Here is a 27,848-nt window from a genome sequence, read left to right as displayed (position 1 = left end):
GCTTACAATTTATATAAATGGCTCAGATGAAGGGAGCCGAATATATTGTTGCCAAATTTGCTGGTGACCTAAGAATAGGTAGGAAAATAAGTTGTCAAGAGCACACAGGATTACTACAGAGAGATACAGATTGGTAAGTGAGAGAACAAAGATCTGGCAAATGGAGTATATTGTGGGATAACAAGAATTGTCCAACTTTGGCAAAAGTGTAAAAAGGAAGCATATTTAAATGGTGAGGGATTACAAAGTTCTGAGATATAGAGCAATTTGGTAGCTTTGTGCATGAATCTCAAAGGGTTAGGAGGTATGAAGGTACAGCAAGTAATTAGGAAAATTAATTGATTATAATCTTTCACAAGGGGAATAGAATACAAAAGTAGGGAGGTCATGCTTCAGTTATACTGGGAACTGTTGAGACACATCTATTGTGTTCAGTAATGGTCACGTAACTTAAGAATGCAAATGTGTGGCAAACAGTTCAAAGAAGGTTACCAGACCAATACTTGGAAATAAGTGGGTTGTGTTACGAGGGAAGGTTGGTCAAGCTAGTCTTGAATCTGCAGTTTAGAAAAGTAAGGGATTACTTGATAGAAATAGAAGATCCTGAGGAAACACACAAGATCCTGAGGACTCTGGACAGGGTAGATGTGGAAAGGATATTTTTTGTTATAGGAGAATGAAGAACTAGGGATCATTATTTAAAAATCAGAGATTGCACATTTAAAACAAGGTGAACTGTCCTCTCAAAGGATCACAAGTCTTTGGAAGTTTTGCTGAAAAGGCGGTGGTAACAAAGTCCTTGAAAATTTTTAAGTTTAAGGAAGAGGGAGATATATTCTTACTGAGCAAGAAGGTGAAAGGTAATCAAGGGTTCTTGGGAATGCATATTTGATGTTATAATCAGATCATCAATGATCAAATTGAGTGGCGGAGAGGCCAAATACTATACACCTGTTCCTTATTTGTATGCCAAATAATTTGAATAATGATAACTGTTTCTCATTTCATAAAACTGCATAAGATTCAGCACAAATAGGCATAAAATAGCAAGTTCATGGAGAGATTACAAAAAAAGTGACTTAGACGAGGAGTAGAAACACATGCCGATACAGGGGGAATCTGGATGACCATAAATGTCATATTCCTGTTTAAAAATAATAGATAAACTTAACAACAGACAGGACAGTTGTGGACTATCAATGGCGAAAAAAATTGTTTGAGACAATAATTCAGGCAAAATTACCTTGCTTTTGGGAAAGTATGGACTAATATTTAATAGGATGAACTTGAAGGAAAATCTTTTTTTTGGCTTGATTAAGTTCTTCTCATAAAACTTATGAGATTGAAGGGATAGTGGCAGGCAGCATCATACATGGCTAAGGCACAGAAAACAGGAGTGATGATGTTAATCTTTATAGCATTCAGTGTATTCCACAGGGTCAGTATTTGGACCATTGCTCTTTTCATATAACTTGGTGACTTCAATATGCAGGATATAATTCCAAAATGCAGTTAACAATACAGGAGATTGTGATAAAATTCAGCACAGTATAGACAGGTTTGTGAAGCAGGCATATAAATGACAGTTGAAATCTAACAGTTTTGTGGAGATACTCAGAAGCTGAGGCTGTTTTCCTTAAAGGAGACTGCAAGGAAATTTTAAAAAAGGTATTCAAAATCATGAATGGTCTTGTAAGAGTAAATAAAGACAATGCATTTCCAATTGGCAGAAAGATTGATAACCAGTGGGTGCAGTTTTAAAGTGATTGAAAGGAGATCCAGAAGTGCCTGCGATAGAAAGGATGTTGACTTGAGAGGGTTCAGAAAACATTTACAAGGAAGTTGTCAGGGTTGGAGGGTTTGAGCTATATAGAGTGGCTGAATAGGCTGGGTCTATTTTCCCTGGAGCGTCACAGGCTGAGGGATAACCTTATAGAAATTGAAAAAAATGGATAGAATGAATAACTATGGTTTTTTATGGAATGGGACGATTGGGCGCAGCCGTTTTTGCACGGTTGTTTGGGCACCAGCTGATTTGGCGCCAGACCTTTTGGCGCTAGGAAAAAAACATTGATTGATTCATCATCATTCAAAGGTAGAACTTTAACAAGTTTTAAAACTGTAACTGTATTGAAAAATAAAAACATGAAATTTTGTTACACTAAATCTGTCCATACAGACAGATTTACAAATAAAAAAATGTTCTTAGCGCCAGAACGTCCATCGCCAAATGGGCTGGCGCCCAAACAGCCGTGCCAAAATGCCAGTGCCCAAACGGCTGCGCCAAAACATACCAAACCCGTTTTTTTACCCCAGGGTGGGTCGGGGAGTCCAAAACTAGAGGGCATAAGTTTAAGATGAGAGAGAAAAGATTTAAAAGGGAGCTAAGGAGCAATTGTTTTCAGGCAGAGGGTGGCACATGTATGAGATGAACTGCCAGAGGAAGTGTTGGAGGCTGGTACAATTACAACATTTAAAAGGCATCTGGATGGGTACACGAATAAGAAGGGTATAGAGGGATGTGGGCCAAATGCTGGCAAATGGGACTAGATTCAGTTAGGATACCTGGTCGGCATGGTCGAATTGGATCAAAAGGTCTGTTTCCATGCTCTACAACTCCATGACTCTATGTTGCAGAATTTTTTTACAAAACGGTCCTAAAGGGTTGGTGAAATCAGATTTAATATTAACATCCACAAAGAATTGGATAAATGCTTGAAGGGAGAAATCTGCCAAGGTTATGAAGAAAAAGCAGGATTAAAATTAGTAAAATAATTCCAAGAAGCTGGCAAAAGCTGTTGTGCAGTTTCATATTATGATACATCAGAAATGTATTCCTGAGGATGGCTGTTAAGATATATTATTGAATCAGATGGATGAGATATATTTTGTAACAGTCCTGATCATGGCTCCTACTTCAGACAAGATGACAATGACATTTGCTCTTGGAATTTCCTTGGATGGAGTCTCTTCCAGTTGGCTACTGCAGCTATGGTGGAAGATCAGCTATCTTCACAGATAAACTGTGTAAACGAGATTTCAATAATGCAAGTGTAAATTCCTGATTTGATTTTTCTACTCAGTTAAAAAAAAACCAAAAGAAAAACCAAAAACAGTATTGCATTCCTTCTGTTAATGTCATGAATACGAAAGACACAGTAATACAATAGCCAGAACGTGCTTGCAATTTACCTCCAAAGCCATTCTAATTGTTTGTTCAGCAGCTGAAGGTAAAGAGCTCAATGTAGATAATACCTGGAAATGCAAGCATAGATAAGTAAACTTGGTATGGTCGGTTTGAATACATATCTCCTTTCAATTCCCTTTCACTAAACTTAGACACTCAAGTTTATGAACTTAGTAACTGTATTTTGTACCTTATCTAATATATTTTTAAGAATAGAATTCTTAAAATTGCACTGAAAATTCCAAATGTCAACAACAATTAGATGAAATTTTGACTAAGACTACGACCATATGATGAAGAAAGGAAATAATATCATGGGTTTTAAGACTGCAATGAGGAGAGTTCTTAAAGGGATACTATTATCTTCTTTCTTTTTGAAGATTGCATCGTATGTTCTGTGAAGAGTAAATTATTGAGAAAAAATAATGACCATCGCCTTTGATCGCCGCATGACCAAATTTACTAATTATTGAGCACTTGCCTATTGCACTTCTGTTAAAAGCAGGCTTAGTTTGATAAAAGTGTTAGAACAAATAAATTAATTATATGATGGTTCTACCAAAACTACATCTCCACCTACCACTGACAGGACTTTGAGAAATCTTTTCACACCCATTCTCACAGCCCAACCTCACCCCAAGGCAGGAAACACTGGCCAAGCTTTAAAAACGCTTCCACATTTACATAGCAGTAAGATTTGGTAAACTGCATAATTTCTTTGCCTGAAATTTGTAAACGCTGATTACTAAGAGAACAGATGTGGTGATACATTCTGGGGTTTCAATAGGAAGCTTGCTGATGATCATTGAGACAGGGTCCCCTACTTGCTATCTCTCCGTTTTCTGTCATCATACCCAAGCATGAAGATGTCATGGCATATGCTAAAAATGTAGAAGAATATTTTGTGTGTGTTTTCTTTTTAAATATCTTTAATAAAGGATCATCAATTCCCTATTCTGTCTCATTTTGTTTCACAGCAAGAATGAGTTCTCTCTATGCTGCAGCAATACCAGTGAGGGTGTATCCAGTATTTTTGACTTGGAAATCTGACTTGGAATCTACACTATTATGTCAGGAGAAAATCTCAGTTTAATGCAATTTTACAGTGAATCTGCTCCAGGTGAAAGTTCAGCCCTTACGGCTAAATTGAAACTCTTCACTTCAATATTATTCCAGATTAAGGAAAAGTAGACATACAATACAATAACCTATGTCATTCATTATTTTTCACGGTTGTTTAAAGCAATTACAATAGATAAAAATGAATAAAGTTGACATTCAACAATAAATGTCAACTCTTACCTTCAACATTAACTGATTCAATTTGTATAATGAATTCACCACTGCTACATTCCTTCTCTGACCCTCGGTCAGTGGCCCAATTACTTGACTAGCATCACCCTGTGTGGACAACTGCAAAAACAAATTTTTTAAATTGTCTAAATTAGGTACAACAACGTTCCTGTATTCTCATTCTTTCAACACAATGTAAATCAACAACCAAAATGTAAATCAACAAGAATGTCTTCTAGCTGGACAAGACTGTTTGGTTTTCATCAAGATTTTTACATCACAGGTTTTGTTCAACGTGCTTCCCACACTTCACTTACAGTCATAGAGTTATAGAGATGTACAGCATGGAAACAGACCCTTCGGTCCAATCCGTCCATGCCGACCAGATATCCCAACCCAATCTAGTCCCACCTGCCAGTTTGACCAGGCAGATGGAGTATACGGCATGACTGAGAAAGTTTAACATATACTGCATCACCAAGACAGCCTATTTGAATTCTACTACCTTGATCCATATCTACCTTATTCTCACTGCCACTGAAATCCTCAGTCACACTTTTATTGCCATCAAATATAACTACATCATTCGCTGCCTCCCAAGTTTGAATTGAGAGTACTATACTATGATTTCCCCCTCTGTTCCCATCAAAAGAACGTTTAGCTATTGTGTTCCTGGTTACTAAGATTTTCTCCTTAAAATTCCTAGCCTTGTAACATTCACACAACTTTCAAAAGACTCCTTACATTCTGTGCGATTAATGACACTGTTGATCGCCTCACCCAATTCCTCTCATTTTCTGCTCAGATTCTAAATCCATTATCAACTTGCAAATTGCCTTACATACCATATCTTCCATGAAAGTCCTAAGTAAGTATGTGTATGTTGCTGTTGAAGTATGAATATGAAAACCAGGAAAATTAAACACTCAGGTTAAATTAATATGAAAGTAGAGTTGCATTCACATTAACTTGGGAATCTTACACATCAAGAAATAAGTAGGAAATTTGGACAGGATTTTCCATTTTGGGTTGAGATTCCAACATAGGCACCAAATGCAGATCTCAACCTTGAACCACGATGGGGGCAACAATCCAATAAATATTTTTGTTACACTGACAAATTATCGATCAGAAGGTACGTTTACATTCTTACTAGCTCTCAAAATTTGAGGCATCCTCTCAGCATTTTTAAACACTTAAAAATACAAAATAGCCACTCTATTTCTTTCTCCCTCAGGAGATTTCTGCCAGCTATTCTTTTAACTAACATATTCCACATTCTTACCATTCTATGAACATTTCTCCCAACATTCCCATTCAATTTATTACTGTACTTTACTTGACTTTGCAAAGGATTCACAAATTTTTGCATTTGTACTATAAATTGGGCATGGAAGTTGGACATTGCTCTGTAGTTAAAATAGTAGACAAGTTTTGTAACTTGAAAATCAAGTAGGATTGTGTAGTGCACATTTTTAGCTGCACAAAAGAATGGTGCTTTTAGAATAGTGAGGTTATGACATTATGAAACACAACGGCAAAAGAAAGCTTTGAACTTAGGAGAAGTTGCCTGATGACAGCCCTCAGATTGTAACAGATCTGTGTATGCACTGCAGCCAAAGATATCCAGAAGTCAGCAACATCTTCCTGTTTGAATGAAAAGACAGAAAACCTAAAGACTCTTAAAAATAAATAATACTGATATAAGACAAAAACCTATGTCACTTGATCATCTATCAAATCGAAGTATGACCATCAGTCTACAGACAATATATCATAATTACTAAACTGAAAAGAATAGAGAGCAGTAACTCTTCCTTTTGTGGTCTGGACTTTTAATCTACAGATTTTTTTTTCACCTGTAATATCTGTATCAAACTATCTATCTTCTGTCCATGTTACAGAGTAACAAATTATACACTTAGGATTTTAAAGGGATATAATTTAAGTTAGGAAGAGAAAGTGAGGTCTGCAGATGCTGGAGATCAGAGCTGAAAATGTGTTGCTGGAGAAGCGCAGCAGGTCAGGCAGCATCCAGGGAACAGGAGAATCGACGTTTCGGGCATAAGCCTGAAGAAGGGCTTATGCCCGAAACATCGATTCTCCTGTTCCCTGGATGCTGCCTGACCTGCTGCGCTTCTCCAGCAACACATTTTCAGCTGTAATTTAAGTTACACAATAGTGGATTAGCGACTTTTTCTCTGCTATTTGTTAAATAGGTTTTCTTACAATAAATAGAACTATTTTCCTGTTAATGACAAAACCTGGTGCGAATTACTTTTGACTTCAGTGTAAAGTAAATTCTATCACCTTGGTGATTCGAATGTATTTTTTTTACATTTGTAATGGCTTGTAGAATAGTGGGGACCTTTTGCCTGAAACGTCGATTTTCCTGCTCCTCGAATGCTGCCTGACCTCATATGCTTTTCCAGCACTACTCTAATCTAGACTGTGATCTCCAACATCTGCAGTCCTCACTTTCACTTTGTGGACTAGTGGGGCTAGTTTATCGGCAAACCTTTCCCAATTAAGTCATAATAATTTCTAGCTTTAGATGCAGCCACAAGTGGATACATTTTCACAATATCTAGATTATTTTTGCTATTAAAAGAGACTATTAAGTATCGAGAGTGGATGCAAAGGAACATTTAGTAGACAGTGACCAATGACGAGGAGCATTCCAGAGAAAAAGATAATTAATCAGGCAAATGAGAATCAAACACTGGCAGGTAAACTAACTGAACAATGAGCAGTCTAAACAGAAGATGATTCAAGTACATTACTGACCACATAGGGCAGGAAAAATAAATTCAGAGTTTCCTGGATATCAAAAGGATGCAGTAAAATGAAGCAGAAAAGAGTATGACAATATGACACATCAGATTGATAATGTAAATGTGAATAATATTGAATACACAAAGAGAGCAAAAGAGAGAAATATCACAGAAGCATCAGCAATAATAATAATCTTACAGATCCTCAGATATAAAGATGGTGTCACTGGAGAATTCCAAATAATTCCTCCTTATTTAAAATGGGGGCTAGGATAAACCCAGCAACTAGAGTCAGTTTAAGCTCAGTGGTAGAGAAACTTTTAAAAATGATAACCTGGGATAAAATTAGCAGTAGCTTGGACAAAGCTAGACTATTGAAAATGGTATAAAACTTGGTACAAAAAGTATTGTCAACTGTGACAAGGAGAATGATAGATTTCAAGAGGTAATAGGCTGGGAAATGGAGAGATGTGGCAGATGAAATTTAATGCAAAGAAATGTAAAGTGATACATTTTAGTCAGAAGAATAAAGAGAAGCAAAATAAAATCAAGGATATGAAACAAACTAATTAATTAACTGCATAAATAGAGATTAATAGGTATGACCTTATAGTCATTATGGAAACATGGTTAAAAGATGATCAAAAATGGGCACTAAATATTCATGATTTGTGACTTTTCAAAGGACAGGAAGGAGGATAGGGTAGTGGGTAACTTCATTAGCATGAAGTAGAACAAATATATTAGCAAGAAATAATCTTGGATTCGAAATGCAGAATCGACATAGGTGGAGTTACAAAATAACAAGGGAAGATGACACTGGTGGGAGCAGTCTATAAGCCCCTAAACAGGAGCTATACTGTCGATCGATAATCAATCAGGAGGTAATGAAGACATGTAAAAATGGCAGCACATTAATCATGGGTGACTTTAATGCTCCCAAACTTTGGGAAAATCAAACTGACAGAGTTAGCAACATGGGAGCATTCAAAGACTACATTTGGGACAACGTCCTTTTGTGGATCAAAACAAGGATGAAGCTATTTTGGATCTGGTAATTGATGCTCCCTCTAAGCTGTGTGCATACCAACCGGCATGTCAATGCATTGATTTCTGGTTCTGCAAGTCATTCCCAAGCACGCACCTCAGACCCACTAGTACATGGGCGGCACGGTAGCTCAGTGGTTAGCACTGCTACCTCACAGCACCAGGGACCCGGGTTCGATTCCCACCTCGGACGACTGTCTGTGTGGAGTTTGCACATTCACCCAGTGTCTGCATGGGTTTTCTTCGGGTGCTCCGGTTTCCTCCCACAATCCAAAGATGTGAAGGTCAGGTGAATTGAATTGGCCATGCTAAATTGCCCATAGTGTCAAGGGTAAATGTGGGGTAGGGAAATGGGTCTGGGTGGGTTGCTCTTCGGAGGTTCGGTGTGGGCTTGTTGGACCGAAGGGCCTGTTTCCATACCGTAGGGAATCTAACCTAATCAAGTCAGAATCTTTTTTTCGAAAAACTCTGGACCAACTCATTTCCAGAATAAAAGATTACTTTTGTTTTAAAAAAATTCACTACAGTTTGTTTTGGTCAGCTGTGGGGGTGGGGTGGGGGGGGAGCGCTCTGCTCAGCTGCGTGTGAGCCAAGTGAAGTGTTTTCCTGAAAAGCAGAACTACACATATCTATGGGTCTGCTTCTGAAAATATTTTTGGTCTTTAGATCTTTTCAGTTTTCGGACAAACAAATAATTGATACCCCAAAAGAAGGATCTCTGACAAATGACAGCATTATTTAACTTCACAGCTAATCTTGAAGTATTCAATTGATGCAATCATAAGTTTACTAGGAGATCATTAAGTGAATATGGGTGTAAAAAAATGAACAAACTATTGGAAAGTTAGTAACAAAAAGTGCAGTGAACAAATCGGATTAAGAAAAATTCAGCATTGGTGAGAGTTGGATGACATGGCTGTCTACAGAGTGTATATGCAAATTATATATATCTCAATTTTTTAAATTGATTTGTAGAATTTTAATTTGAAAAATTAAAAAGTCTGGCATTTTGCAATAATTCATTTGTTCTGATTTTTGTGAACATGACATTCCTTGACATTCTTTTTTTAAAATATTCCAGAGATCTGAAGAACAGTCATGGGACTTGAAACCTAAGCTCTGTCTTTCTCTCTCTACAGATGCTGCCAGACCTGCTGAGTTTCTCTACCACTGTTTTTTATTTCAATTTCCTAGAATATTAGGTAGATACCAGGCTGTAGCTGTAGGAACAGCGACATAAGGGTGTTAGTTAGTTCTGGGGTTCCTTCGTCGGTGTATAGTTGGAATATTATCAAGTCCGCAGCATTTGTTATATCCAACACTATCAACTATTTAAAGATCTCACATGGAATAAATTGATTTGGCTGGAGACTGGTATCTGTGATGGCAGGATTTCAGGAGGAAGGAGAGATGGATTGAACACTTGGCACTTCTGGCTAAAGGTGTTTGCATATGTTTCATCCTAGTCTTTTGCACAGAAAAGCCAGATTCGCCTCATCATTGAATGTAGCGATATTTGTAGATCTCCTCTTCATGTTAGTTGTTCAAATGTCCAATACAATGTACTATGGTTGTGACAAATGCTGAGCTTTGATATGATCGGTTGAATGTGGGATCATTTTGCTTTCTCACATCTGCAACTTAGCATGAATATAGCCCTGTAGTTATAGCTTCACCAAGTTGACACTTTATTTTTAAGTATGCCTAGTGCTCCTTTTTAGCATACTGTCTTGCACTCTTCATTGACGTAGGCCTAATCTCTGGGTGATGGTAATGGTAATGGATAGAATGAGGGATATATTAGGTAATGAGTTTATATACTGTGCTTAAATACAATTCTGCTGCTGCTGCTGCTGCCAGAGGACCAAAGCACCTCCTATACACGTGAAGGTGCAAGATATGTTCTGAATCCATCCAAGTTAGCACACATAGCACAATGGTGATAATGCCCAGACTGAGGATCGGAGATAGTCATCATAATATCATAATCATCATATCTACAATTGCTATCATGGTCAGCTACATCTACAACAGATAGATTAGCAAAGCAAAAGCTTTTCCTACAACCTGCCGCATAACCAATCTGTAGGACTTTGTATTCTCTGTTAATAGTGGTTTGGTATAACTGAGTGCTTGCTAATTATTTCAGGGGACATAAAAGAGTCAACCACTGTAGGTGTGGAGTCACATACAAAGAACAGCTGATTTTCCTTCTCATAAAGGAGATTAGTGATCTAAATAGTGTGGTCATATAATAGTCACCATTATTTAGACTAGCTTTTTATGTCAGATTTATTCATGTTAATTTAAATTTCACCACAGTGGGTTCTGAACTTGTCTCTGAAGTATTAGTCTGGCCTCTGTATTATTAATTCAGCAACAGTATAATTATGCTATTGTTTCCTATACCACTACGCTGCTTCCTACACCATTGCCAGGTCCTGAATTTTATATGCTGTAAGAATAGGCGTTTGCATGTGGTCTAGCCCAATGGGACAATTATAAAAAAAAGTATAGCAAGCTTGAGGATCTCATCTGCTAAGAACCAAAACAAACTTAGACAAATTTCTTCAGTACAAAACTAAGGATGCTGAAAACCTGAAATAGAAACAAGCCATTCTGATGAAAGGTCATTGCAACTTGAAACACTAATTCTGTTTCTTTCCACAGATATTGTCTGACATGTTGAGTATGTCTAGCACTTTTATTTAAAATTTAATCAATATTTAAGCAGGAACAGAAAGAATAATTTGATGTCAGTTCCAGGGAAGATTGAATTGACAGTTTAATGCTGGCCATTAATGCATCTTTCTAATAGTGACATTATACATACGTTACAAAACCACTATTTTGCAGTACAATGAGAAATCAAAATCATAAGTGTCAAATGTTATTGATTACATAACAAATCTTTAGTATCATTACTGTATGTTGTATAAACTTTATTTATCAATCAAAACATTTTGCTCCAAATTTACTTGTGAATGCATTTGTTTACAATCCTGATCAATGAAGGCATTAACTGTTAATGACCTTAGAGTGTTCATAGCATTTTTATTTTAAAAAAGGACTAGCAAGACTAAATATAATATTTTTGTCACCAGTTAACACAATATTTGTTTTGTACACATTTTCAAAGTGACACAGATGTAATTATTTTCAGTGGCTAATCTAATGATTAAAATTAAGCCTTTCAGAGTTTGCTTCAGGTTGACAAAAAGGAAATACAGAGTGTGTAAAACATTCGCTTAAATTGGTTTTTGTATCAAGTCTCAGGGATGTTATTACACACTTCTAAAGCAGGTGGGATTTGAACCCAGGCCTCCACACTCAGAGATAGAGACACTATCACTATACAACAAGATCATTCATCCTGATATTCTATTAAATTCTATTTTATGGCTAAGGTGCTGATGTAGGATGTTGACATTCACAGACTGAAACCAGAAAAGTTCATAATCTACGTAAGTGTTCAAATGATCGAAAAATATAAACTGTTTTTGTTAGCAGCTGTAACTAAAATATAACTTGGGACAATCACTGCCAAATATGTAGTACAATCTTCAATCTTTTATTAGGCTTGAATTTTATCAGAAAAGCCATTCTGTTTATTGTGTTAAAATGTCAACTGGACTACCAAGATATATACGTAAGCAAATTATATCAGATAAATTTGGAATTTTTCTCTACAAACAAAATACAAATTAGGTACTGCCATATACAATTCTCGGTAACACTAGATAAGTATTTGTAACATTAATCTAACCAAAGTGATAGATTAAAAAGGGAAGAGTTCAATAACAAAAGTGAAAATTGCAAAAAGATTATGATTTACTTATGAAGATAACACTGCAGTGGAATGAGTTGAAGCATAAAAGAGCCATTGCTGAACAAATTGTATCAGTGCCCCAATGTACTTACCATTTAATAAAATAACATTTTAGAGCTTACTACCCATTTCAACTGAAAAGGCAAATTGTTTCCATACTCAGCCTGATTAAAGATCAATAAGTGCACTTTATAGATCTAAGAAAACAATTTCTACCATATAAAAATATTTAGCCTAACTATACATTGACTTAATAGAGGAAACAGGGATCCAAGGAGAAAACAAAAGAATATACTTAGCAGTTGTTGAATCATTTGAATCATTTGGTAAAATTTTAGAATCCATCATTAAGGATGAGGTTTCTAAATTCTTGGAAGAGCAGGGTCGGATTAGAACAAGTCAACATGGATTTAGTAAGGGGAGGTCGTGCCTGACAAACCTGTTGGAGTTCTTTGAAGAGGTGACAAGTAGGTTAGACCGGGGAAACCCAGTGGATGTGGTCTACCTAGACTTCCAAAAGGCCTCTGATAAGGTGCCACATGGGAGGCTGCTGAGCAAGGTGAGGGCCCATGGTGTTCAAGGTGAGCTACTAGTATGGATTGAGGATTGGCTGTCTGACAGGAGGCAGAGAGTTGGGATAAAAGGCTCTTTTTCGGAATGGCAGCCGGTGACAAACGGTGTCCCGCAGGGTTCAGTGTTGGGGCCGCAGCTGTTCACATTATATATTAATGATCTGGATGAAGGGATTGGGGGCATTCTAGCGAAGTTTGCCGACGATACAAAGTTAGGTGGTCAGGCAGGTAGTACTGAGGAAGTGGGGAGGCTGCGGAAGGATCTAGATAGTTTGGAGGAGTAGTCCAGGAAATGGCTGATGGAATTCAATGTGAGCAAATGCGAGGTCTTGCACTTTGGGAAAAAGAATAGAAGCATGGATTACTTTCTAAACGGTGAGAAAATTCATAAAGCCAAAGTACAGAGGGATCTGGGAGTGCTAGTTGAGGATTCTCTAAAGGTAAACATGCAGGTCGAGTCCGTGATTAAGAAAGCGAATGCAATGTTGTCAATTATCTCAAGGGGGTTGCAATATAAAAGCACTGTTGTGCTACTGAGACTTTATAAAGCTCTGGTTAGGAGCCCATTTGGAGTACTGTGTCCAGTTTTGTTCCCCACACCTCAGGAAGGACATACTGGCACTGGAGCGTGTCCAGCGGAGATTCACACGGATGATCCCTGGAATGGTAGGTCTAACAAACGACGAACGGCTGAGGATCCTGGGATTGTATTCATTAGAGTTTAGAAGATTAAGGGGAGATCTAATAGAAACTTACAAGATAATACATGGCTAAAGGGTGGACGCTAGGAAATTGTTTCCGTTAGGTGAGGAGACTAGGACCCGTGGACACAGCCTTAGAATTAGAGGGGGTAAATTCAGAACAGAAATGTGGAGACATTTCTTCAGCCAGAGAGTGGTGGGCCTGTGGAATTCATTGCCCCAGAGTGCAGTGGAGGCTGGGACGCTAAATGTCTTCAAGGCAGAAATTGATAAATTCTTGATGTCACAAGGAATTAAGGGCTAGGGGAGAATGCGGGTAAGTGGAGTTGAAATGCCCATTAGCCATGATTGAATGGCGGAGTGGACTCGATGGGCCGAATGGCCTTATTTCCGCTCCCATGTCTTATGGTAATACTATAAACATAAAATTGTCAGTGTGACCTCAGTATTATTGTTCAATTTGTTCTCCTTAAACAAATGCTCCACAACAGGCTCGTCATGGTAGACAGAAATTTATTTCAGTTCATCAGATTTCAGTATCAAAAATGAAGCATTAATCCTTGCTGAAATACTGAAAAATAAAGTACAAAAAATTGAGATTTCAGAAACTGTATGCAAGTCAAAAGATCAAGATTAATTTGTATTCAGAAAAACCTTTTATTTTTCATTTTCTTCCTAACATATTACTAACTCTTAATAACTGAGGTATACATGACTTACAAGTTGTTCAGATTTTACTCCAAATAACTGGATGGTTTTAGCAACGTTCCTTGCAACAGCAAGACTCAAGTTTAGATCCACAGAGGCCACATTGAATTCACTGAAAGTATAAAGAAGAATCCATGAAAAGCTATTTCAAATCTCTGTGAAGTTTTAATTACAAATTAAAAGAGATCACGTCAGAAGCTTTTGACTGTTTATATTATCGTTAAATGTTATGTTTTCTTACACAATTTTTATCAACTTAGATATGACTGAATATCCTGGTGGCTTCATACTTGGTAGCTAGCCTAACTCTAGCTCACCTTCACACAATAAATGCAATATTCTTTCCCCTACCTGTACTGAGTTGGTAAGGTTAATTGCAAAAAGGGCACAATTGGTCTTACCATGTGTTGGACAGGAGGAAAGGTCCTCCAGTGTGTGGATATATGCCTATACTCAGGCCCTTATGAAAACTGCAAAAGGACTCGAGGTGAGAACAGGATTGACCTCAGCTGGCAAGTCTCAGCAGCTCCAACGACTAGCCTCCAGCCAAGTTGAACAACATATTTTACTACCCTCAGAAATAAGTAATAATCCTCGAGGGGGGACATGGGTGTCAAATAGTACTGAGAAATCAAAAACCAGCAAAACACCAGTATCTCCCAAAGAAAATATTAGGGTAATGACAAAAACAGAAACTCTTGCCTGGTGTATTTGTCAAATTTTATTCAGAAATAGGAGTTTCTTTCCATAAGGTTTGCTTTATACTTTTCCATGTTTTGCGTAAATGTCACAAAAAGGAAGTTTAAAAAAAATCAATTTGAATTTCACGAGAACTGAGGAAGTAAAATTGATGGTGTACTTTGCCCTTTTATAAGCTGATTGTATGGCTGATACATTGTAAATTTTAAAATATGCAAGGATTTCTTTGAAAAAGATACACCCATTTCCTGCCGTTGTGCTGTAGTAAGAAACAAGCATTTATTTATAATGAAATAATGTTTTCAGGTAATTGTAAATTCAATTTCAATGGTAAAGTCATAGAGAAATAAGCTCATTATGTTCCATTTTTCCTGGGCATTTGGCCAATGAGCTCTGATCTATTTTTAATGATTTGTTTCCAAAAGAAAATTGCTTAAAGAAACAAATGGTTAGTAAGCATCAATCATAAAACCCAATAAAAAAGGAGAACATGCTTACATAATTTGCAAATCCTATCAAACTTTGTTATGCAGAACATATTTTATATCTTGTTGTAATGGATAGCACGTTAATCATTTTACCCTTTCGATATTTTCTTGCTAATCAGTCAAAACGAACTGCTAAAAGGATTTCAGCTGAATTTTATAATAGCTGCCCTCAAGTAAAACAGGAGCAACTTGCATTTATAAAGTGCTTTTAAACTAATATTTTGTCTCAAAGCATTTTGCAAGTGTTATCAAACAAAAAAAATGACAGTTAATTAGCTGATGCACCTTTCTCTTTGCATCAAAACCTACCTTGCAATGGTTTTAATGATGCTATCAAGCTCATCATTTGAAGGTGGATTACGTCCTCCAGGAGGAAAAACAAGGTTGATTGGATCAAACAGTCGTGATAATGATTTTGAGAGATAAGCAGACTCATAGAATTGGAGAGAATCTTTCAGGGCCTTCTCAGGGCTAAGGAAATTAGAGATTATTATAACTTAGCATATTAATGAATATAATTATAGCAATTATATTCTTTGAATATATTAACACAGGCACTTGCTCTATAGTAAAGATACTTATGTTACATTCTCCATTTTTATTGCAGCAACTATACAGTAATCAAACGCTAATTTCAAAGAAGCTTGTGTGATCTCTCATCAACTCAATAATTTAAGCATTACAAGCTTGAACTTGCAATAATTGTCATTGATTGCATCATTAATACAAAAGGATGAACTTAATTGTTAAAATCAAAATTTCAACAATCACCACATTAACCCTTATTAAAATCAAAGTGGTTTGCAAGAATATTACTCCACGTAATATATCCTTAAATGCCCAGTGACGCTATGCTTAAACCATGAAGGGTCCGTGTATAACTTTGGATCGCTGGAAAAGGCCAAGGAATGTTTGGACTCTCTTAGATAAATTGTAAGAGTTCATTGATGTTGTTTTGTTCTCCCCCCACTCCGGTTTACATCCTTTTCTTTATATTAATCCCTTTTTTTACCTTACTGTTTCATATTATCTTCAGGGGGTGGGGAGAGGGATTTATTTATTTGTTTCTACTTAGCGATTTTCTCCCCCCATTTTGTTTTATATATATATATAGGCTGGGGGGTCTAGTTAATGTTGGTAGGGAGAGGTGGTTACCTTATCCTGTTTTATTTCTGTCTTTAGGAGCGGGGTTGTTTTCCCCTGTTATTTTGTATTATTATATTTAATTGTTACTTGTTGAGTTTGTAATTTTATAGTTATATATGTTTATACATGGTATTAACATTACCAAATATATCCAGGTGTTGGTATGGATGTGGGGGGAGGGGAGAAAGAGGGGGTAGGGTGCTCACTGTTAACTCTAGCTCTGTAGTATATTTGAATTCTCTTCATCCTATCGAGAAGCGCCTGAGTCAACAGTGGGGCACTGGTTGGGAGGGGATACGATGGACTGTTGGAAAGGAAGTTCCTGGGAACAAGGGGGAAAATCTCCATTTAAATAAGGTTTGTATTATTTTTATTTAGAAATAAAAATTATTTAAAAATAATATTTTTATTATATCGATGTGAGTGTATTAAAGAGCCTTTATTTTTGTAAATTTTATATGCTTTATGCTCGGGATGTTCTGGATAGGGTTTCCCCTCCCGAGGGGTCTCGGACTTGCCCGAACGATTATGGTTGATCAGTCGGTTAAGTGGTGGACCTTGAATGTCAAGGGGAGTAATTCACCAGTCAAAAGGAAGAAAATATTATCAAACCTCAAGAAAGAAAGGGTCGATATAGCTCTCCTACATAAAGAACACTTGAAATTACAACAGGGTGGATTTGATCAGGCCTTTTTTTTTACTTCAGTTCAAAAGCAGAGGAGTTGTTATTCTTATTCGGAAGAATTTCCCTTTCAAAATCCTAAATCAGATAAAAGACGAATCTGGACGATATATTCTGATTAAAGCCCTTACAAATGGAGAGGAATATGGGATCTTAAATTTGTATTGTCCCCCGGCACATCCTTTTAAATTTATAACGGAAGCCTTCTCAAAATTGATGGCTCTCAGTGCTCGTCATACAATTATAGAGGGAGATTTTAATTGTATTATGGACCCGGAAATAGATAGGATTCCCAAGAGTACTGCAGGAATATCTCCCAGATTTAGACAATTGGTGGATTTGAACAAAGAATTAGGACTAGTAGATGTATGGAGATGCCTTCATTCACAGGGCAGAGATTTTTCTTTTTACTCCAATCCACATAAATGTCATACCAGAATCGATATGTTTTTTGCCCCCTCGATTTTTTAAAATTCCATATCATCCTGTAAAATAGACAGTATAGCAATTTCCAATCACGCTGCTGTATATATGGAAATCAAGGTGAGGAACAATGAGACATCCCCCAGCATTGGCGTATGGACCCCTTTCTGATGAAAGATAGTAAATTTGTAAAGTACTTCTCTCAAGAATTCAAAACTTTTTTAGAAATTAATTCAAGTACGGCTAGCAGCCCATCAATGATGTGGGAGACCATCAAAGCTTACGTGCAAGGTTTGATCATCTCATACTCAGCGACCCAGAAAAAATTAAAGGGAGTACAACAGCGTCTGCTCGAAGCTTGCTTAAAAGCGGCTGAAACAATGTACGCTGACAGACCTTCTATTACCAAATTATAAAGGATTATGGCCCTTAGGACAGCTAAAAACTCCATGCTTACCCAAACGGCTAAGAGGGAAATATTATTTGCAAAACAAAGGTTATATGAATTTGGCGATAAACCTGGTAGATATTTAGCATTTCTTGCAAAGAAGAAGGCGGTCCCTCAAACTATCACGTCTATCAAGGAAAGTACGGGAATTCTGATTCATGATCATAAAAGGATTAACGCAATCTTTAGAAAATTTTATTCTGATTTATATAAATCGCAGGATTGCGAAGACAGGACTAGGAGGATGCAGTCATTTTTTTAAATCCTGACCTTTCCGGACCTAACTCCGGAACAGGTATCGGTCTTGAATGTTCCCCTAACAAGCCAAGAAATACTTGACGCAATCAGGCAACTTCAGAGCGGTAAGGGGCCTGGCCCAGATGGCTTTCAAGCTGAATTCTGTTAAGAATTTACAGGAATATTGGCTGGTCCACTTATGGACATGTATAACTATTCATACAGTCAGGATTGTCTTCCGCCTTCGCTGAAAGAGGCGAATATCTCTCTTATCCTCAAAAAAGGAAAGGACCCAGAAGATTGCGCGTCATACAGACCAATATCCTTGCTAAATGTAGATTTTAAAATCCTCTCTAAAATGTTAGCATTGAGGCTAGAAAGGGTATTGCCACATATCATAAAGGAGGATCAGACGGGATTTATTAAGGGCCGTAGATCATCCAATAATGTTAGAAGGGTTTTGAATGTGATTCAAGCCTGCCATCAGGGAAAGATACCAGGAGTAGTAGTCTCATTAGACGCAGAAAAGGCATTCGATAGGGTTGAACGGTCATATTTGTTTTACACATTGGAAAGGTTTGGCGTTGGAAAGGTGTTTACCAAATGGGTCTCAACATTGTATAGTGATCCCAAAGCAGTTGTGATTACCAATGGATTAGGCTCGGATAGCTTCAGTGTGGATAGGGGCTGCTGTCAGGGATGTCTTCTCTCACCATTGCTATTTACGCTAATAATCGAGCCACTAGCAGAAGCTATACGGGCTGACCCTAATATAACGGCCCCAAGGATTGGTACAGGTAAACATAAAATTACCCTTTATGCAGATGATTTTCTTCTATTTCTCAGTAATCCCCTGATGTCAGTAATCGCTTAATCCAAGTTATTAATACATTTAGTGTATTTTCAGGCTATAAAATTAATTTCTCAAAATCGGAGACTATGCCAATGGGTGGCCTTGCTAGTATATCCCACTTATTGGACGGATCCCACTTTCCCTTTCAGTGGTCCCTGGAGGGTTTCTTATATTTAGGCATTTTTATTGCTCCAGTATTTGGTCAGTCATACAAGGCTAACTTTGTGCATTTACTGGAAAGGTTAAGGCAGGACCTCCAGCGATGGGGAGACCTTCCAATTTCCTGGCTAGGTAGAATAGCACTAATTAAAATGAACGTCCTACCCCGTCTCCTTTACCTTATGAGAATGCTTGTGGTGTTGCTGCCGAGGCTGGCACTACGTAAATTATATGGCTGGTTGGGTTCCTTTATCTGGAATCATAGATGGCCCCTCATTAAACTGAAGAAGCTACAGCTTCCACAGGCAAGGGGAGGATTGGATTTCCCAGATTTTAGGAAATATCAGTTAAGTTCCCTATTAAGTTACATAGCCGATTGGGTCTTGTCTGACCTGCAATCAATCTGGTTGGACATCGAGGCTTCTCAAGCAAAATGCCCACTTATTAACCTTTTATTTTCAGACAAGAGGAAAATCATTACGGATCAATGTAAAAACCCTATAATACTAAACACAATTAAAGCTTGGAATATAATGTGGCAAAATGAGGGCAACTCACATAAAACATTCCCCTATGCTCCGATAGCGGGAGCATGGGGATTTCAACCGGGGCTTACAGATGTCACTTTCAAACTCTGGAGATCCAGGGGTATCTCATGTTTAGGGGATCTGTTTAAAGAAGGGATCCTGATGTCTTTTGAACAGCTGCGTCAGAAATTTGGATTACCTAATGGAGACCTCTTTTGATACTTCCAAATTCAAGACTACATACAGAAGAAGACTACATTATTAGATAGTCTTTATAAATCAGATAGAGAACGTAGAGTGCTATGGCCAATGGGGGTATCTTCCGTCAGCACTATTTATCATTTATTACATGAAGTATCAGGAGATATGGACAATCTGCTTAAAACATGGGATCAGGATTTGGGACTGGAAATCTCTATAGAAACATGGAATGACATTTGGGAAAACGCCAGAAGGATCACCATCTGCAACAGAACTCAAGCCAGTCAGTTGAAGATACTTCATAGGGCCCATATAGCACTGGACCGATTGGCAAAATTTAAGGCAGGAGCATCTCCAATGTGTCCCAAATGTAAAATAGAGGTGGGCACTCTTGTACATTGCTTAAGGACCTGTCATAAGATTCGTAGATATTGGACTAAAGTAGCAAGTGCTCTGACAGAAATATTAGGAACGGAAATTAGAGTGGACCCTGTATCTCTCTTTTTGGGCTTTTCGAACTTACCTTCCCTGGCTATGCACGGGAAGAGATTATTTTCTATTCTCTCTTTCTGTGCAAGGAAAATTATTTTGGTAAACTGGGTGGCTGAGGGGCCCCCTTGGACTTTCGAATTGGCACAGATTAATGATGGAATGTATTCCCCTTGACTTCCTTACAAATATGGTGCACCAAAGACTGCATTATTCCCCTAACATAAAATATGGCAGCTCTTCTTGAATTATATAAATACAGATATTTTGGCCATCCTAACAAGGGCTTTTATTTAATTGAGATGGTGAACCTGGCCAGTCCAGGGCACCTTGGGAAAGGAATCCCACATGAATACGGGTTTTGTTATGATTTGATGTTAATACATTCTGAGCATGTATCTCACTACCCAATTTCTGTGTTATCCGTCGTTTTTTTTTTCTCTTCTTTAAATAATGTAAGAGACTTAATTATACACTCTGGTTAGTTGTAGGTTAGATTAGTAGTTAGTTGAGTTTTGTTTTTATCTCTCGGTATCTTTTTTTTGTTTGATAAATATTGGTTATTATTTATTTAAGATTTAATTGTATATCAATTTTTATACTTGGGTTTTTTTATTTGTAAACTTGTAAAAATATGTTAAATTTTCAATAAAAATATGTATAAAAAAAGACATATTCTGGTTCCTTTCTTAGCTTAACTGAAAAGTTTAAGTCTGAATATATTTTTAAGTAAGACACATTGGGCTAGATTTTGCCAGGCTTGTAGAGACTGATTGGAAGGCAGGTTTATAAAGTGGAGAGGGATAGCATTTTAATAGCAGAGAAGATGGAGACAGCCAAATGTGTCACATCTCATCAATTAAGAGCCTCTTCCTGTCAATGTAGGCATTTTTCTTGATTCTGGCCTCAACACAGTGCAGTACCAGCAGTGACCACTACTTTTGATAGCACTTGCTGAGTCATCAGTGGCCCTCCAAATATCCAATAGTTTTTTTTGGAGGGGGGGAGCGGGGACTCCCTTCATTTAATAGAATGGGACCCCTGACAGCAGCTAATTAACCCGATTACAGCTGGGTGGTGGGGCTCCAAAGGATCAAAGTGGGACTACTGCATGTTTTCTGGCATGTTTATGGGGACCCTGCTTTGCATTTGACAGTTATGTTGACATACTGAAACACTGTAAGCTACTTCTTTGGTGTGCTATCAAGCAGAGAAAGATACCTCTCTGCATAAGATGACGTTAGGAAAGCGAAATTTGGTTAAACAGGTACATTTTAAGAAATGTAGGAAGTTAAAGATTTTGAAGAAGGAATTCCAGATCTTAGAGCCCAGGCAACCAAAACCACGGTTCTCTGTGATGGATTGATGTAAACTGTGACCAAGAAAAAGACCAGAATGGGAGCAGCATCATGTGTCATGCATACATGATGAATTAAAATAACCTTACTCATAGTCTTGCTTCTTCAACATAAATAGGTCTTGTGTGTCTTCCTCTGCTGCTGGTAGTTCAGGGGGTGAGTCTGAATTTCCACCAGTTGTTATATTGTTCTGTATACTTTGGCTATACTGTTGCAACCGTTTCCACAGATCATTATATAATCGCAACAATTTTGGATATTCTCCTTCAAATGCTTGCTTCAGGAATGTGGATGCTGGGGAAAAAAAAAAAAAGAGGTTTGTCTCTTTCAAGTTGCATAATGCTAACACATTTTCAGTCCTGGGTAAGGCCTACTCTACCACATTTTCATTCCCTTTTTGTTGCTACTTGTTTTCATTATTCTGTGAGAAGGAAAGGAAGACCACATTTACAGCAGCACTCTTTCTGAATGTGATTGATTCTTAAAGACTTCAAAGTGGAGTTTCCTCTACGACCAAATGAACACAGAAATCATGGGAATTAAAATAATTTCAAGAAATTAAGAAATAGCAGGGATAAGACATTGATCCCGGAGTCTGCCCCAACATTCAATAAGATCACGGTTGATCTGTCCAGGCCTCAACTTCACTTTTGTGCCAGCTTTTTATAACCCTCAAGACGTCGATATTTCAAAATACTTTCAAATGATCTCTAGGATAGATAATTCCAGACATTCATGACCTTTAGAGAAGAAATTCTTTCACATTTGTTTTAAATGAATGTTCCCTTATTCTGTAACTATGTTTCCTGCTTTGACATTCCCCAATTAGGGAAACATCTTCTCAACATCTACCCTGTCAAGCCCCCCCAGAATCATGTATGTTTTGATAAGATCACTGTCCATTCTTTGATAATCTGAAGAATAAAGTTCTAACCTGTTTTGCCGCTCTTGATTAGTTAATCCATACATCTCAGGCATCGGCTCAATGAATCTCTATTGAACTGCATCCAATACCTGCATTTTTTTTTATATACTGGGACCAAAACTGTACAGAATACTTCAAGAATGGCCTCATCAACACCCTGTACAGTTGTAACAAGACTTCTCCATTTTGAAACTCCAACACCCTGGCAATAAAGGCCAAAATTTCATTTGCCTTCTTAATTACTTGCTGCACAGCATGCTAAATTGTATTGTATGCACAAGAATATATCCTATGTGCTACACATTTCTTTTTACTTTTTACACTTCTCTCTCCATTTAAATAATAGTTTACCTTTTGATCCTTTCCACCAAAGTTCATGACCTCACACTTTCCTACATTAAACTCCATCTGCCAAATTTTTGCTCTCTCATGCAACTGGTATATATGCCCTTGCAGATTCCTTATGTCCTCATCACAATATGCCACCCACCGATTATTTTAATTTCAGCAATTATGGTTGTTACACTCTTCCACTCCTCCAAGTCATTAATACAGATAGTAAACAATTAAGGTCCTTGGACTGATCTGTATCACTGCACTGCTTATGACTTCCCAACCTAAAACAGGGCCATTAATCATGACTATTTGTCTTCTGGGTGTTAAACAAACCTCAATCCACACTAATGTGAGCTTCTTACTACCTTTTTGATGTCACCTTATTGAACAACTTCTGGAAATCCAAGTACATCAATATCTACCAGTTCTCGTTTATCAACTCTCAAAGTTATATCCTCAAAGAACTCATACAAATTTGTCAAACATTAATTGTGTTTCACAAAACCATGATGATTCTGTTCACTTCCATTAAACTTTTCCAAATGTCTTGCTTTTTTTTCTTAAGAACGACTCTAGGAATTGCCCAATGACAAATGTTAGGCTATCAGGGCTATAGTTTCCTGATTTCTACCTCTCCTCCTCCTTGACTTGGAGGGATCATATCAGTGGTTTTCCAATCTGATAAATGCCTCAACCTAGTGAGTTCTGGAACATTTCAACTAATGCCTCCACTATCTTTGCAGCCTTTAAAATTGTTGAATGCAGGCCATCAGGTCCTGGCAACATGTCTGCCTTCAGTCCCATTAGTTTGTTAAATATTTTGTCCTTCGTGATAAAGACTGTTACAAGATATTTCCTGTCATTAGTATCTTTATTCCACAATCAAATAACTTCCCATAATTGTATTACAACTTGAGTTTTCATAGCATAATATTAGCATGGTGACACCAACACCAAAGGATCAAAGTGGGACTCATTAATTTTGATGATACTCATTAATATGTCCGTATTTTAATGCTTGGCAGAAGTTTAAAGTCAAGCCTTGGTACCTTGGAAGTACTTGGTCTGGGTCCCCCAAATTTACAATATTGTATCACCTCCTGTGGTGAACAAAGCAGCACTATTGTCAAAGCATCAGCTGGTTACTCCACTTGACTCCACAAAAGATGCAGTTTAAATGGCTTCCATGAATGTCAGTATTACAAACTGCATTTAAAATGTCTGTTTTCCTTTCAAATAATGGTTTACAACTACAACATTCACTACATGGCATATAATGTAGTGTGTAGCTTGACATAACTCGAGCTGTAGATGGTGTCAGTCAATAACATGTACTTTAAACATCCAGGAATTTAAAAAAATCCTTCATCCACAATACTCCCAAAAGTAACATTTTGAGTTTAAATACACTCATCTTTTAATTTTAGTGGCGAAAGTGAGGACTGCAGATGCTGGAGATCAGAGTCAAGATTAGAGTGGTGCTGGTAAAGCACAGCAGGTCAGGCAGCATCCGAGGAGCAGGAAAATCGATGTTTCAGGCAAAAACCCTTCATCAGGAATGGCTTTTGCCCGAAACGTCGATTTTAATTTTAGTGGGCTAGCTTAATTTTATATTGCGATTGCCTCATTTTATTAAATTACAATACTAAAAGATGGTGATTGAATGGAGGAGTATTTCTCTAAATGAATACATCTATGTACAAACATTTAGTAATATGCTCCCTACTTTAAGAATTTCAGTGTTACACACACTTTACTGAATCTAGACAAATTTGAAATGTGAATGAGGAATAAATATCTTCATGCACAAATTTATCTTTTATTCACATATTTGAGAATGCATTTCTTTAAAATCTTCCAAGTGGAACTATTTTCCTGAAATCGGTGAATAACCACAAAACTTCAAGTCATTAACTTCTGTAAAATTTCTCTCTCTTTCAAAGTCAGTCTCATTACAATTCAAATTATTCAAACTTCACCAACTGGATCTCATAGGTGGTATTTCAATATTGATTTATGCGCATGTCTGTTGGACACCCAAAATGATTGTGCAAGATGCCAGTAAAGCTAAAGAAAATAAATAAGTAAAATGAATTGGAAAAGCTCTATCGCGATTTTCAAATTTCTCTGTTAAGCTTCCAACCTTATTCTTTACCAGGATTATTTTTTAGAATAATACTAAGCAAACCCAGAATCTGAAACGTTAACTCTGCTTTCTCTCCACAGATGTGTCAGACTTGCTAAGTTTTTCCAGCAATTTTTAGTTTTTTTTAAATGAACTGTTAATTAATATTGAAATAACTATGCCACATAAGTACAAATGTACTTGTACACATGTATATACGTAAAATTGTGAAGCAAGCAAATCTTTCATTCTTTGATTTCATTTGAAGCGTTATAAATTTTGGAGTTTAAGTTAAATAGCTTGCTTGTATCTACATTACTTAGGCCTATTGGTAGAAAATTCCCAAATCATTCCAGTTGTATGTTCCCGATTAAAGTATGATCAATTTATTAATGATTTCCTTCTATTTCTTGAAAGATAAAAGGATATAATAGCATTTCAAAAAGACAACATCAACAGACTAAAGAGGGTTCGTAATAAACATAATAACTATCATTAGAGAAAAAGTACCATGGAAATTAATAGGCTAAATATCCTTTGGACCTGATGGGTTGCACCCCAAGATTTTCAAGGAATTAGCTGCAGAGATAGTGGATGTAGAAATAGTAATGTTTAGATTCCCTACAGTGCAGAAACAGGCACTTCGGCTCAACTAGTCCACACCGACCCTCCAAAAAGTAACCCACCCAGACCCATTTCTCTCTGACTAATGCACCTAGCACTATGGGCAATTTAGCATAGCCAATTCACCTAACCTGCACATCGTTGGACTGTGGGAGGAAACCGGAACACCCGGAGGAAACCGACGCAGATACGGAGAGAATGTGCAAACTCCACACATACAGTCGCCCGAGGCTGGAAACAAACCTGTGACCCTGGTGCTGTGAGGCAGCAGCGCTAACCACTGACCAACCATATCACCCCATAATCTTCCAAGAATGCAGGAAAAGTCCAAGAGGATTGGAAAAATGCCAGTGTAAACACCCTTATTCAAAAAGGGAAGGAAACAAAAGTACCAAAAAGCCAGTTAGCTTAACATCAGTTATTGAGAAAATACTGTGAGCAGTTTTTGTCCTCTTATTGAAGGAAAGATATGCTGTTATTGCAGGCAGTCCAGAAAAGGTTCACTATATCAGGCACAAAATAATTTTCTTATTCAGTAGGTTGGAACTGTACTCACTGAGGTTTGAAGAATGAAAGGAGAACCTATTGAAATAAAGATTTTTAGGGAGTTTGACAGGGTGGATGCAGAGCGATTGTTTCTCCTTTTGGGAGATTCTAGGAAGAGAAGGCATAATCTCAGAACAAGAAATTGACTGCTGCATTGATACAGATGAGAAAAATATTTTTCTCTCAGGGCTTGGCAAATTGGGGGATGTTTTACCACAGAGAGCTGTTGAGGCTGGGTTGATAAGTATATTCTACACTATTAAGGAAAATTCCTTCTGGCTGATACTCTAGTAGTTCAAGTAAATACTTAGGACGACAAATTTTCAAGAAAAATTTAGAGGTTTCCTAATATCCCTTCCTCAATGTGTGACAAAAATAATGTTAACAATAAGAAATAACCAGTCAATCATCTATTTGCTTTTTTTTGTGCAAAATAGCTATTATGTCAGTCTATGAAAGAAGTAAATATTTATTTGATGTGTATCAGTTTAAGACACTGCTGACAGTGGTGTTAAAATGATATACAAACGGAAAAATTATTATATACATAAACACAAGATTTTTCTTTATGAATGACTTTCTCTTGATCCTTCGCAAGATAGTTTGCTGTGCTGAGCAATTATCTCTGTATCATTCACAAACAACAAACAGCAGGTTAAAAAAAAGCCTTGAACATGGGGAGGTTTTTTGGCTTACTTCTGCATCTTATGATCTTATATTATACAATGTCAAACAATCAAGATTTCTAAATATAATCTAAAATCTGGCATTCTCAAATTTATCCTGATGAGTGCAAGAAAATACACTTCAGCAACGTGTACTTCTTTTCATCAGTATTCAAAAGTACACCTCTTCAGAAGCCTTAAAGAATATTTCCTCGAGCTTTCTCCATCTAACCCACAATTCGGAATACACATTAAAAGCAACTAACTAGATTCACTGATCCATGTATATGAAGCAAAATGGCAATGGTGATCTATAAATTTCTGGAAATTACATCCAGTTGCATCACTTAAATTTGAGTTGACTATCAAAGAGACAGAGCTTCTTTTTGGGCGATTTTGACTATGATAAGAGATTTGAGCCTTTATATTCAAAGCATCTCATTATTCCTGTTAAGTGTACCACTTTCATCGTGAATGTATTAATTTAAATTATTTTTATTAATGAACTATAATACAATAAATTTATCTTCATACCACTCGCAATATTGAGCAGGTTATGATACAATGTACAATAAGAAAATGTAATGTCTCACTGCTGCATCGCAGATGAAGAACCAGACAATCTGAAAATTCCAGCAAAGTTTACAAAATTGTATACTATTTAAATACTTTATTCAACATTATTTTTGACTATTATCATCTGGGAAATTTAACATTACATGATCTTTATGAAGAATGAACTATTCCCCCAGTCAATTCCCAGGCTGCTGTGAAGCTGGATGTGCATGGCATTTGAAACATTTTAA

The 27,848-nt window shown here is 37.1% G+C and overlaps 1 protein-coding gene across 1 annotated transcript in view; it reads right to left on the bottom strand.

Annotated features, from left to right (window-relative positions):
• The window catches only part of cog5 (component of oligomeric golgi complex 5), a 131,461-nt gene that overhangs the window by 14,604 nt on the left and 89,009 nt on the right, over nt 1-27,848 (bottom strand). Inside the window, exons 12-16 of the mRNA XM_043713659.2 lie at nt 21,911-22,115; nt 15,608-15,769; nt 14,124-14,223; nt 4,490-4,600; nt 3,193-3,255 (exon numbers count right to left, since the gene is read on the bottom strand). Coding sequence (XP_043569594.2) covers nt 3,193-3,255; nt 4,490-4,600; nt 14,124-14,223; nt 15,608-15,769; nt 21,911-22,115 — 641 coding nt within the window. The remainder of the gene's footprint in view (nt 1-3,192; nt 3,256-4,489; nt 4,601-14,123; nt 14,224-15,607; nt 15,770-21,910; nt 22,116-27,848) is intronic.

The sequence above is a fragment of the Chiloscyllium plagiosum genome, unplaced genomic scaffold, assembly GCF_037043375.1.
Source record: "Chiloscyllium plagiosum isolate Xiang-an unplaced genomic scaffold, Cpla_swu_hap1 HiC_scaffold_23, whole genome shotgun sequence".
Lineage (NCBI taxonomy): Eukaryota > Metazoa > Chordata > Chondrichthyes > Orectolobiformes > Hemiscylliidae > Chiloscyllium > Chiloscyllium plagiosum.
Note: the sequence above shows the minus strand (reverse complement) of the source record. Positions and strands in the feature narration are given on the sequence as shown.